Raw genomic sequence first — 12,752 nt, forward strand, 5'->3', positions numbered from 1 at the left:
TGATTCAAGAAAGCAAGATACTGATACTTTGGTGGGCTGGAAATAGTATTCCCCTCCTCTGACATGGTCACGGGAGGCTGAGCACAGCAAAGCCATCCCTGATGCCTCTGTGGCACTGTCATGGCAAAGTGTCCGTGCGGGTTACCACATTCAGGAGATGTTTATCCCACACACAGTGACAGGCAATAGCAGGAACTTACCCAGGGTCTGGGACCCTGGGCCAAATCCTGGATTGTTCCACAAGTTTCAGCTCAGCATCATGAGTCACTAATGCCACCATTCTCCCTTTACTTTTTTTCCCATAAAACTTTGTTTTTCCATCAAATGAGAACAAATACACCCAATACCAGGAATTTTGCTAGATGGAGTCCAGATGACAAGTTCCCAGAAAATGCTGTCAGCTGCTGAGATTCAGATTCAAGAGACATCATCCAATGTTAACCATAAACAGCAAGGGCAACAAAATGTCTGGCAGATCTTGAAGTGACACGAGATGCCTGCACTCCACAACAAACCCATTTCACACCACAGGAAAGGTCACCACTTTAATCCACTTCTGGGTGGAATGTACACAAACGTCATTCTTCTTCACATCTGTAATTAAACAGCCTCTTGCTTTGCTATCCAGCTCATGTTTATTTTCCCATTTGCTAACATGGTGGATGGTAATATAATATGACACTGAAAGGATACAGGCTGCTACAGGCAGGCTTTCCACTTCTTTCTAGTGATTACCCTGCAGAGTGCTGGAGCTGATGGTTGTGCTGCTTGGATCCAGCAGTGATTTCCTTTCTGGACATGCAGCATCTTTGCACATTGAAATAATAAAAGCAGAGAAGACAGCGAAAGCAAACAGAAATAAATGGCAGAGATCCCCAAATGTGTTGACTCGTTGCAAGAAGTTGCTGAGGTCTCTGCTGGGCTCCTACAAGGGAGAAGACAGCTGGTAAACTGGGAGGTTGAGGCTAAATCTGTACTTCTGCCATGCAAAATCTGGTTTTCAGTACTGGTAATGTGCTGGATCACTTGGGAGAAGTCTTCCTTCTCCCTGTGGCCACCAAGGAACATCTGAAACATCGCTGGATAATCTCTAGTGGGGCCCTTCCTTCCCCACAAAGTGCTCTCGGGTACCAGCGCCAGCCCCACCACACAGCGCCCAGAAGGAAAAACCCCACACCAGCAAGAAGGTTTTTTCCCTCTCCAGACCTTCTGGGCTGCAGTGCTGGCACATGGTTCACGGGGAGCCTCACCAGGAGCTGGACATGAGGGCTTTGCAGGGAATGGCATTATCTGCCAGGAAGGACTGTGGGATGCATCACTTTGCAGCCCCAAGCATGGCCGTGTACTTCAGATCCTGCACGCTCTCAGCAAAACAACACCAAGATGTTTATTTTCAAAAGGATACAATGTTTGACAAAATAAATGATATTTGATTAATACCCACTGCTTTTCTGGGGTTTTTTTTGAAGGCAGTAAATTTGCTGACTGTATAAACATGCCACAGTGCTTCATCTTCCTATGCCAAAATTTCAGTTACCTCATCTCCAGGGAATGCCCTTGGTAACATTTTGACAAGCCTATTTAGGGGGTTGTTTGTGGGTTTGGGTTGCTTTGTTCCCCCCACTTTTACTTCTTAGGGAGGTCTCCCATGAGCAAGCCACAGGCTGGAGCTGAACAAAACCCACCTTTTTTCTTCATATAGGGACCTTCACCATGTCCCTGAGAGAAAACCCAAATTCCACATTAAGGACCAGCAAGCATCCTCCAGTGTCATAGTTTCACACCATTCCCTTCTGGTGCAGATTTCATTCCCCCAGTACCTCCATACCTAACTCCTTGCTAAGGGAACAAATAACATACTGGGAGAATTTGTGATTTTCCTGGTGCCCAGCCGGGTCACCCCCAGCTGTGGAGCTCAAATTCAAAAAATCTCTTGGTTTTTGGGAATGGCCACCTGCTTCTAGGGGGTGTGATGTGTGCTCTGGTAAAGCTTTAGCAATGCTTGTCAATCATTAAGCTGCAGTGCTGCTGGAAAGGTCAAGGAAATTCCCACCAAGGCACCCAAGAGTTTGGGAACCAAAGGATATTTCTGGGCTGCTTTAGCTTAGGGGAGCTGGAGGGCCTGCAGGGCAGGACTGGTCTGGTGGGCTTGGCCAGTCCCACCACTGAGCTGTGTGCTCCAACATGGGAAGGAGATGTCTCAGCAGCACACCTGGCTGTTTGGAGCATTTTGAGTGGTTGAGTGGTTTCATATATTTTACTTTAGAGACTTATGCAACGTCCCCTGTGTGGTCCCTGATGCAGCCTGCTTGTCTCCCTGCTCCCTTGGTGCCTCTTGCACACCACCACCACTCTGCCCATCTCACCATGGACCAGCAGCTGCCAACAAAGCAGAGCAGGAGGCAGTGCAAGGCAGTCAGCCCTTCCCTCCCAGCACAGCAGTCCCCAGCGTGCCACCCCACCAGGACCCTGAGCTGTGCACCAACCCAGCACCCTCCAAGGCTGGAAAGTGCCCCTTTGGTTGGTGGCATCTCCCTTGCTGTGCCCATGGCTCAGCAGGCACCAGTTTGGACTGAAAAGCAAATCAAAATATCTGACAGCACAGGATTCCATGTATCCCCCTTCAGCTGACCCACAGGAACACGTTCACCCGCCAGGTCTCTGATGGTGCTCTCTGCATCCTCCATGCAAGGGGCATTTTGTTTCAGTTGGAAGCACCAGTGAATCCAGCCCTGGATCCTTGTTAGGCCCGTGCTCCAGAGGGCTTGAGGGCTTTGCTCATGGTGATGAATGAGGAATTCTGAAAATCTCCATGAAAAACAAAACTGAGACACTCTAGATTTCACTTTCCCAAACAGCATGAGCTGTAAGCACCAGCTGTTTCGAGCAGCTGTTCAGTGTGTTAAGATTTTACCATTCCAGCACTAAACTATTAGTCAATTGATTAATGAACTGGAACTTCCCATCCAACAAAAATATTTTGGTTTTAAATTATAATTTGATGCGTGGTTAGTGCAGAAATACATTACACATGCTAAGCACATGTTTGCATCTCATCACCACCCTCAGACACAGGGAAAGGTGTCAGCTTCATCACCTTTTTAAGGCTGCTTGCAAACCCCTCCAGGAAATGCAGTTTTACCTTCAGTGCAGTCATTTTGCAGAATACAGAGCGGTGATGCTGCTCAGTCCTGCCCATATGTGGGATGGGGCCAGCAGGCTCCTGCCACCCCACTGCTGTGAGTGGAGCTTAAAGGAGCTGCAGAACTGGCCAGGAAGCATTAAGGTTAACTGGCAGGAGCGAGTGCTCAACCTGCTGAGACAGGAGACATTCCCAAGGTTGCCAGGCCTTTATCTGGTGCCAGCACAACGTCCCAAGCCCACAAGGCACCATTGGGACACAGTGCTGGCAGCTGCACCAAGGAGTCCACAGCTCTGCACAGGGAGACGTGGAGACTGGAGTCAGCAACAGCTCAGGTCTGGCCCTGGCCTTCATCACAAAGCTAAAAATTATCTGAAAAGCAGTTGTTCCATTGTTTGTCTTTTTTTTTCCCCCAGAAGCACCTTCATGGCATAAACTCCTCTATTCAGCTAAAACCCCAGGTATTTACTCTGGGGACACACTTTGCAGGTCAGAAGTGGCCACCACCGGTGCCGAATTCACGTCACTGTGTTATTGTGGTGCTGTGTGCACAGCTGAGCTGCACCTGCCAGCAGCTCAATCCCTCCTCCTCCTTGACTCCTATAAACATATTATCATATATATGATATGTATACTCATTAATAATATATAATAATAGCAATAATGATAAAAATTGAAATAATGTTGACTGTGTATTAGCAGTTAAACCTGCATGCCGTGGGACAAGGTTTGGAGTCCCAGGTACATTTGCAGAGGAGAGGTGACAGTGCCCATCTCCTGATGGAGGGGCCCCATCCCATGGCAAGGCAGGTCACAGTACACAGAAGTGGTGCAGAGAAACAAACAGGGAAAAATTACTCCTTATTTCTCATGATGGGAATGAAACACTGCCCAAAATTGAACATCAGCCCTATTCCACCTCGGTGGCCAGGGCATTCCTTGCAAACCTCCTGTTAAAACATGTGCACAAACCCAGGGCAGGGGAAAATTCAACAGCTGCTTTTTCAGGTTATAATCCATTATTTTATAAACTTGGCAGGGAGTGGGCTCAAAGGCTGTTTTTTGTGATCTCTGATCATAACAAAGTCTCCAGCAAGCACAGCTGTGCTAAACAGCAAAGGGAAACCAGGCTCAGCATGCCTCAGAGGGGTCTTCTGCTGAGAAGCATCAGCATCGTGCGTGGTGATGCAAGTGGGAGAGCCCACCAGGCTTTGTGAGACACAGCAAGGCACAGCCCACGCCAGCTCCTCAGAGAGAAAACACACTGGACTTGTACTGAAAAACTGCTGCCACCCTCCCATCCTGCTGCTTATCTAAGGAAGCAGCAGCACACAGAGTATTTCTGACATAATATTAGAGGAGATGATGTCCCTGCACTGGTACCAGCGATACCTGGCGAGGCAGAGGCAGCACATCATCTCTGAACTAACCCAGCAGCCCACTTCCACCCCCAGCACTCCCAGGGGATGAAAGGAAAATGATCAGAAGGGAAGAAGCGATTCAAATTCAAGTGGCGCTAATAAAATATTCCCTTTGGTGGAGCAGAGGCTCAGGGGCTCAGCCAGCTGGAGCACAGAGAGCTGGGATGATGCGAGGAGCTGGGCCAGAACAAGAGCTGAGCAGCAGGAATGTGAAGAAATGCCTCTGCCAGCACCACCATTAGCCCTCCCTTGCACCAGGACCCCTCTGACCCAGGGTCAAAGCACAGTCCCAAGAGACAGAGAGGATTGCAGTTTGGTTTGTGAAAATGTAAAATATAAAATACAAAAAACATGTAAAATATAAAACCACATCACAGTGCATGGATGCAAAAAGTCAGCCCTTACAGGAATACCACGTCACCAGCACTGCCCAAACACCCCCGGCACTCACCCTGGTGTGGATGGGACACGAGGATTCTGAAACCCAGAGGACAGGTCTCCAAAAATTAACCATCAGGTCATGCCATGGGTTAGCCCAGATCTGCTCCTTTGCATCAGGACTGGTGAACTGGGAGTTAACATCTCCATGCAGAGGAGTGGAGGAACAATCATCTCTCCTTCTGCCACAAACCCAAAGCACTTCACACAATTCCAAGGCTTCAAATCAGAGTCAGACAGGTCAGCCCCACCACTTAGACTGGGTAAAGTTTCCACTCTCCAAACCATCTGACTGCGTGGTTTGGAATTATCTACTTTCTCCTAAACATAAAGCTGCTGTAAAAGAGGACTGATGCACACAAATATTCGAAGCATGCACGTGTGTGCGAGGGGGTGTATGCACACGTACGTGCACATGCTGCAGCTTAAGATACTGCAGATATAAACACTCTAGTAAAGGCAGATCTTAAACAGAAATACGCAACCATCTTGGCCAGAAACCAAACCAAACCCAGCCCATCCATTCAATCAGACCAAGCCAAGTCCTGGTGTCCCTGAGCTGGGCACAGTTGGTGTTCCCAGGCTGCCCACTCCAGTACAGCACACATGGGAGGCTACTTCCAGGCCACCTCTTACAGAGCAACCAATCTTTATTTTAGAGATAGCTTACGTAAAGGAACATGCAAAGAAACACATGAGTAAGAGTCTCATCTGCCTCAGGCTCCTGTAAAAGGCTGTAAATCCTTTTCTTTTCCCCTTTCATAGCACAACACGTTGGACAGTCATTGTTCACCCTACAAAGCACAGCGTGTACATCCCTGCCGTCGGTCCTTTGGCTGGAGCTGTGTTTGCAGGTTTCCCGTGGGAAAGGAGGTGCTTCACTTCTGAAGAATGAAACCAGGTTGTTGCATGTGCCACAAGGATGCTGCTGGGGATCAGCCACCTGCACTGAAGGGCTTCAGGACCTGGCTAGGGGGCGAGCAGTAAAATCACCTGCAACTTGCCATGGTGCAGGTGGGCTTTGTGCCCAGGGGAGCACATCTTCAACACCATCCCAGTGCATGACAGCTTCTCTTCCACAGCATCTTTCCTCCTGCCGAGTGTCTGATCTTCTCTCTCCCCTGTCTTCACATGCTCTCTGTTATGTCCTGACCAGATTCCCAGGGGTGAGATTTGAATTTGGAGTAAGTACAAAAAGCACTTGAACTACAGAAAAAATCTGTATTAAGTCAACTAGGAATCAGGGGTATGATATTTGCTGAGAGTATTTCATAAACCACAGGTGTTCTGTACCCCATGCATGTTCGAACAACTCAAAATATAATTTGGTCTTCACCTTAAGAGCAAGGGAGACCTCAGTGTTCAAAAACTGTGAGGAACACAATTTAATATGAACCTGCTTATATTCAACAGGATTATCTTTAAAAACCACTGTTAGATATTTACTGGTTTGCCATGAACCAATACTTTTTTAATTTGGGTTTTTTTTTTTTTCTGTGAAGAATCTTGAAAAACTGACTCAGGGCATTTGTCCTGTTTTTGGTAATGTGCATATATTTCAGAAGAGGTTCCAAATATCTTCCTCACTAAAAAAAGGCATGGAGAGACACGGAGTGATGCCACCAGCACTGCTCATGGCTGGTGGCCCAGCAGCAGCAGCAGGAGGACCAGGGCGATGCCAGCAGCAGGACTGGGGTGAGTGGCTGCACTCCCAGGGTTGCTGCTGGGGACTGCAGCACCATCTTTGCTTTGCTGATTCAGAAGCTGCTTATTTGCAGAGATGTCATCCATGTCCAGGTCATACGCCAGCTCTGAAAGCAGAAGGAGAGAGGTGGTCAGTAACACGTGGTGTGTGTCAACATTCTGACACACAGCACATCCAGCCCCCACAAAAATTGGGGTTCTGGGGCAGCCCATGCCACAGCTGAGGGCAGCTGGGTCTGGGTGCAGTCAAAGGCATCACAGGGCTTGATGGGCCAGAAGAGCTTAGCAAACATCTTGTCAGTCCTGCACCACCAGTCTCAGTACCCTACACCAAATGGAGAGACCAAAAAATCCCAACTGTGAGGTGCTCCAGTAAGAAAACAAAAGAGATAAGGGATGTGCCTTACAGGAGAGCTACTCCCAAAGAAAACCAGCTGAGCTTTGGAGCGGGTGTTTAGCAATGCAAATTGTGTCTGCTCCCCAGGCACAACAAGGATGCGTGCAGGAGTGAGGAAATCCTGGCGAGCACTAACACTTCCCCAAACCCAGAGTCAGCAGAAGGTCTTGCTCACCAAAGCCTCCTGGCTGTAGGACCTGAGGAGCTTTGCATTCCTGCAGCCTTATGTAAGAGTGTGCAAAATATGCTCCTTATAGCACTGAGAACACATCCCATCCCTGGCCCACCTCATCAAAGGAAGGAATGTGAATGGATCATGCACTCTGGGCATGCTGGTGTTGCAACATAGAGACTTTGAGATGAAGCACATGTGGGTTGCAATCAAAGAAAACATCCAGTATAAAAGTCTGGATAGTACTGGCAGAGGAGCATGACATTAACAGAGGGGAAAGCTTGTGGCAACCCATCACTGGCTGCAAGGGACCTGCTGAGCAGTAACTCACAGCTGCCCTTGTCTTGCTGGGTCAGGGAAGAATAAAGAAGTCCAAATAGACCATGTGGAAAGACAAGACACCAGCAAATCTCGGGGCCGAGAACAAAGAGAAAAAGGTGTTTTAAGATGCCATTAGCCAGATCTACCTGGGGCATTTGAACCTGTCAATCAGCTGGACTGAGGGGGTGCACTCCTGCTTGTTCTCAAGGCAGTGGGGCCCTTGCTCCCCTGCTCGTGCTGCTGCCATCTCCTTCTGGAGTCCAGGTTTCTCAGCCAAATGGGAATCAGGTAAGCCTGTTTGTCTTATCCTCAGAGCCTGGCCTTTGGAGTTGGAGGAAACTGGTGGTTTCCATCAGAAGAGACCCTGGCTCAAGACCTTTACAAGCCTCCTGGATCACTAGCATGTTGGAAAAGTTTGGATCATCCCACCCCACCCCTGAGAAAGAATCCAAGAGACTGAATAAGTACTCTATCTAAAAAAATGCCACATCAGTCCAATGAACACCACTGCCAAGGCAAACAGGCAGTATTTCTTAATCAAAAAATACCCAAACATTGCAAAACAAAAGCAGAATGATGTTAGCATGACAAGTGAGTCAGCCCAGGCCATCAAAGGAGGTCAGAAATGGCTCAAAGAGAGCAGCTATCCATGCACACAGAGGGCCAGGTGCAAGCAGAACCCGCCTGCTGAACTGAATTCTCTAGTAGATTCCCACAAATACTGCAATTCCTCTTTTCCACAGCTTTCCTGCTTTCCTTCTAAATAGCACAGATATGCTGCTGTCCTCTGGCGCTGCACACCCATGGGAAGAGCAGGGGAAGAAAGGTGCCACCTTGAAAGGGACGTGCTGGGAGACTTTCCAAGCACAGAAAGAACAAGTCCCTCTGGCATGAGGCATGCTCAGGCTTCAGGGCAGATTGGGAACAGCCTGCCTGCACCACCTTATTTTCCCAAGCTCATTTCTGGAAAATAAGTGGAGGGATTTGCAGTTAATAAAATCACAGCAGATTATTCCACAGTTGGTTGTTTGACACAAGACTCCTCAGCTGGCACAATGTTGGATCATAACCTGCCCTAGTGTGTCTTGGAAGATATTGCCACACATTACAAAGGCTCCTGAAACCTAAAAGATGCTCCATGGGGTCACAGTACTGTCAGGCACCCACACACTCCCAGACCATGAGAGCTTTTGGGGCAGAATATTCTCTTAGTGGACATCCTAGCAAATAAATAAAAAAAAAAAAACTCCCTAGGAACTGAGTAACTACTCTTGCCTTCCCTTTAGAAAAGAGATTTGAAACAAAAGAGTGTTTCAGCAAGGTCCTTAACAGCACAAAGGGTTTTGACGGCCCCATTTACAGTCTTGTTCTGGGATGTAATTTATGAGATTCGAGTTCCTGCACGGGTCTCAATGCAGCAGCTGAATCCCCTTGGAAATGTTCAGCCAAAATGAGCGTTCCAAACATATTCTTTGCGTGGGAAATTTTCCAATTCTGGGATTTCACCTCAACTTGAGTAAGGGTAATTTTTTAAATCACAGCATTTCACCCAAATGGGGATGGTGATTCTCTCTCTATTCCCTTCTGGCCAAATTAAAGAGAAGGGAACAGAAACCCTCTTGTCATCAGAGATTAGAATGCTATTTTCCTCGCCTTAACTGCTTCAGAAGTTTAGTGCTTGGGTGTGCCATTTGTTTTCACTGTTCCTTCCATTGTATCCTTCTCCTTATTTGTGCCCAATTGTATTTTTAGGTGTGATGGATTTAGCTAAACATCTTTTATTTTGCATTAATAATGGATCTGTAGCCCTTGCAAATCCCTTTCACTTAGCTTCTAATGACCTTTGCTACATCAGAGGAAAGGAAAATAAAAGGTATGAGCCTCTAACAGACTTCCAGCAGCCAATCTAGGCAATAACAGCATAAAAAATATACATCACAGAATCACAGAATTGGTAAGGTTGGAAGGGATCACAGTGAGTCATCTGGTCCAAGCTCCCTCTCAAGCCCAATGCACAATGTGCCCCAGAGCACAGTGCACAGGACTGAGTCTATCTCCAGTGAGGGAGACTCCACACCCTTTCTGGGCAACCTGCTCCAGTGCTCAGTCACTGCACATTAAAAAAGTTCTTCCTCATATTCAGATGCAGCTTCCTGTGCATCAGTTTCTGCCCACTGCCTCTGGTCTTACTGCTTATATTATTGGCAATAAACATATTTCAAATCCAGGAACCCAAATTAGCAAATGCTCCTAACCAGGTAGTTCTTGAGAGGGCTCCATTATAATTTCCAGCTTTTGTTAGGATCCCTGATTAGACCTGATCAGCTCCACATCCCTGCACCTCCTGCCCCCACAGCCTCCAGGAGTGAAAGAGCCTCGGCATCAGGGATAGAGCTGCGGGATGGTTGGTGGGGTAACTGAAACTAACCGTCCACATACTCCATTTTGGCCACATCCACCCAAAACTTTGCCTTTATGCTGCAAAATAACCTGAAAGAAGGTACTCCTCTCCCTCCCCTCTACCCAGCCACCTTCTGCATTAAACATCTCTACCACTCCAGCTCAGATCACCCAATTCACTGGCATCAGCTTCTCAGTACAAAGTGGCCCTTTGGCCTGCAAAGACTTTGGGGGGAGGGCAGGAAACCAGAAAAATCTGTTTCTGTTTATAATCAGAGTCCAGGGGGTATTACCAACAATCTGCACTAATTACAAATTCAATCTTCACTCATTTTGGTCCCTCCTGTCCTCTGGGCTGCAGATTAGATAATCCCTTTAAAATAATAGTCAATCATTAGCTCTGCTGTTTTCTCCCCCTCCTCACGCAAGCCGAGCGTGCCGGGCCGTTTCCCGGAATCCTCGCACAGCTGGTGAAAGGTCTCCAGCCGCACACAAGCCGGTCCCTCCGGAAGCATCTTTTGTAACCAAAGCCCCTCTAACACAAAGCTGCTGCGCTGTGCTCCCAGGACAGCAACAGCCTCAATGGCCTCGCAGCGTGGATGACAAAACCCGGCGCCAGCCCTACAGCACGCGCTTTCCGCATCCACAAAATAAAGCGGAGGCATTTTCCCATGGATTAGGGAAAATGCCTACTGACTCTGCCATACTGGCTTATTTGGCAGGAGTCATTAGAAAGCTCTTCTTGCTGAACCACTCCAGCTTTGGATGCGGCTACAAAAGAGGGCTGAACTGGGAGAGAACGTTGGGTTTGAGTTGGGATAAAATGTCCCATGGCAGCTGGCACAGCAGGAGCAGGGAGGAAGAGTACTGGCACATAGGCTTCGCTCTGCCAAATCAACACTGCCTACCAAAACACCCCTTTTCACCCCCAAAATGGACAGCATGGGCTTGAGCAAAGAACTGCTAGCAAACGTCTGGCAAATGACCTCCAAGAGCCCTGCTGCTGCAGGCTGGCTCGGCTGCTGCCCAGAGCCCAGAGCCAGGGAATGTCATCTCCCAGCCAGGCATCTCCCAGCCAGGCATCTGGGCTGCCTGCCTGCCAAGCCTGCCCCAGCAGATGGTTCCAGCCATGGACCCAATATAGTAACAGAGCCATAATGGATGGCCAGGCATGAAAACTGCCTCCCCCTGTCACTTGATAGCTCTGCCAGTGCCTCGTGCAGCGGTGACGGGTGTGAGGGGATCCCGACACAGGTGAAACCATTAAGCCTAATGCAGTGTGTTCAGCCAAAAGGGCTGCTGTGGTGATGGCCCTGGTTTGCAGATGATGGAAACACTGTGGTGTGAAGGGAATGGCTCATGTTTCCAGTGAATGCAAAACACATCAAGTAGAAATGCCACAGACAGGTAGGGCAGCTTGGCAAGCTTCTGCACCTGCCAGCATCTGCCTGCATCTTTCCTTCAGGACTGTTTTTCCCTAGGAAAGCATATGCTACCATTGCCACTGAAAATTACAATCTCCAGAGTGCGTTGCTTTGTTCATTTTTTAAAGCATCTTCAGTGTGGGGAAGAAGGTGCCAATAGATGCAGTAGACTGGCTGTCTCCAAAACAGGACAGGATTTCTTAAAGGGAGAGATGTTTGAGTCAAGCCCAAACTGTTGACTCATTGCAAGGTGAAGCATAAGAGGCTGTGATTCCACAGACCAGTCTGCTTCAGCTTGGCTCCCAAATCTCTCCTTCTCTACAGTACCAACCATTTCATTCTCACAGGTGTTTGCACCTGAAATGTAGAAGAACTGTCTAACTGTTTCATCCCAAACACTTCCTGGAACACCAAAAGCTCTGCTCACCTCAGCCTGCAGTTATCTGTTTTCTTCATGCAAACAGCTCATATTACAAATACACCTCTGCCTCCCCAAAGACAACACCTGAAACCATCCATTGGGTTACATGGCACAAACAGCCACAACTGCACAGATACAGCCGAGATTCCCGGAGTTCTGCTTCTCCAAAACACCTTAAACTCTTCCAAACACCTAGCCAAGCATGGTTTCATCTCATCAGGGAGGTTTTGCCCTCTGGCTTATTACCATTAAAATCCTGGAGCACCAACAGGTTTGCCAGTTGTCTTCTTGCACAACGAGCTGCAACAGCCCAGCCGTAGGTGCGGCCGCGCCGGTGTGTAATTAAAGCGCTGAGCCAAGGCTGGCCGTGGTGCTTGTGTTGGCACAGATCACTGAGATGGATGTGCAGCATGTGCATGGTCTTGTGCCTCTGCTTTTCCACCTCCTCCACAGCAATTTAGGAGGTGCGGCTCTTGGCAATATGAATTTGGAAAAAAAAAAAAGAAGAAAAAATCCAGCTCAACATCACCCTGCTGCCATCGGCAACATGGCTAAGAGAGCCTGGCATGGCTCAGCAGCAAGGGGTAAAACCAACTTCCTGGGCAGAAACCCAAAGGAATCAGGTTTGGGATTGCTGATTTGCAAACCAAGACTTTTCTCGCCCTTGCCTGTCTGCCCCCTCTCTGCTGGTGTGCCACTGATGGCCCGTGGCCTGCAGCACGTGTTCAACAGCAATCCAGAGAACACAGGCACCACAGGCACCACCACAAACCCAGGACTGATGGGGGAGGATGCTCCCCTAGGATCAATGCTCTCTGGAAGGCAGCAGTAAATCAATTTGGGGGGACCCAGATGTGAGGAAGGTCCATCTCAGTCCCATGCCAGGGGTGTAACCAGGTGCTGTTCGGGGTA

At 48.4% G+C, this 12,752-nt stretch overlaps 1 protein-coding gene across 2 annotated transcripts in view; it reads right to left on the reverse strand.

Annotated features, from left to right (window-relative positions):
* Positions 1-629: 629 nt before the first annotated feature.
* The window catches only part of GPC3 (glypican 3), a 145,496-nt gene continuing 133,373 nt past the window's right edge, over positions 630-12,752 (reverse strand). Inside the window, exon 8 of one of the 2 annotated variants that reach the window (XM_053990519.1) lies at positions 630-925. In XM_053990519.1, coding sequence (XP_053846494.1) covers positions 732-925 — 194 coding nt within the window. In that variant the 3' untranslated portion in view covers positions 630-731. Of the gene's footprint in view, positions 926-5,619; positions 6,813-12,752 lie in introns of those variants that run through there. The other variant, XM_053990520.1, reaches the window with a different exon arrangement.

This window comes from Vidua macroura, chromosome 14 (genome assembly GCF_024509145.1).
Source record: "Vidua macroura isolate BioBank_ID:100142 chromosome 14, ASM2450914v1, whole genome shotgun sequence".
Taxonomy (NCBI): domain Eukaryota; kingdom Metazoa; phylum Chordata; class Aves; order Passeriformes; family Viduidae; genus Vidua; species Vidua macroura.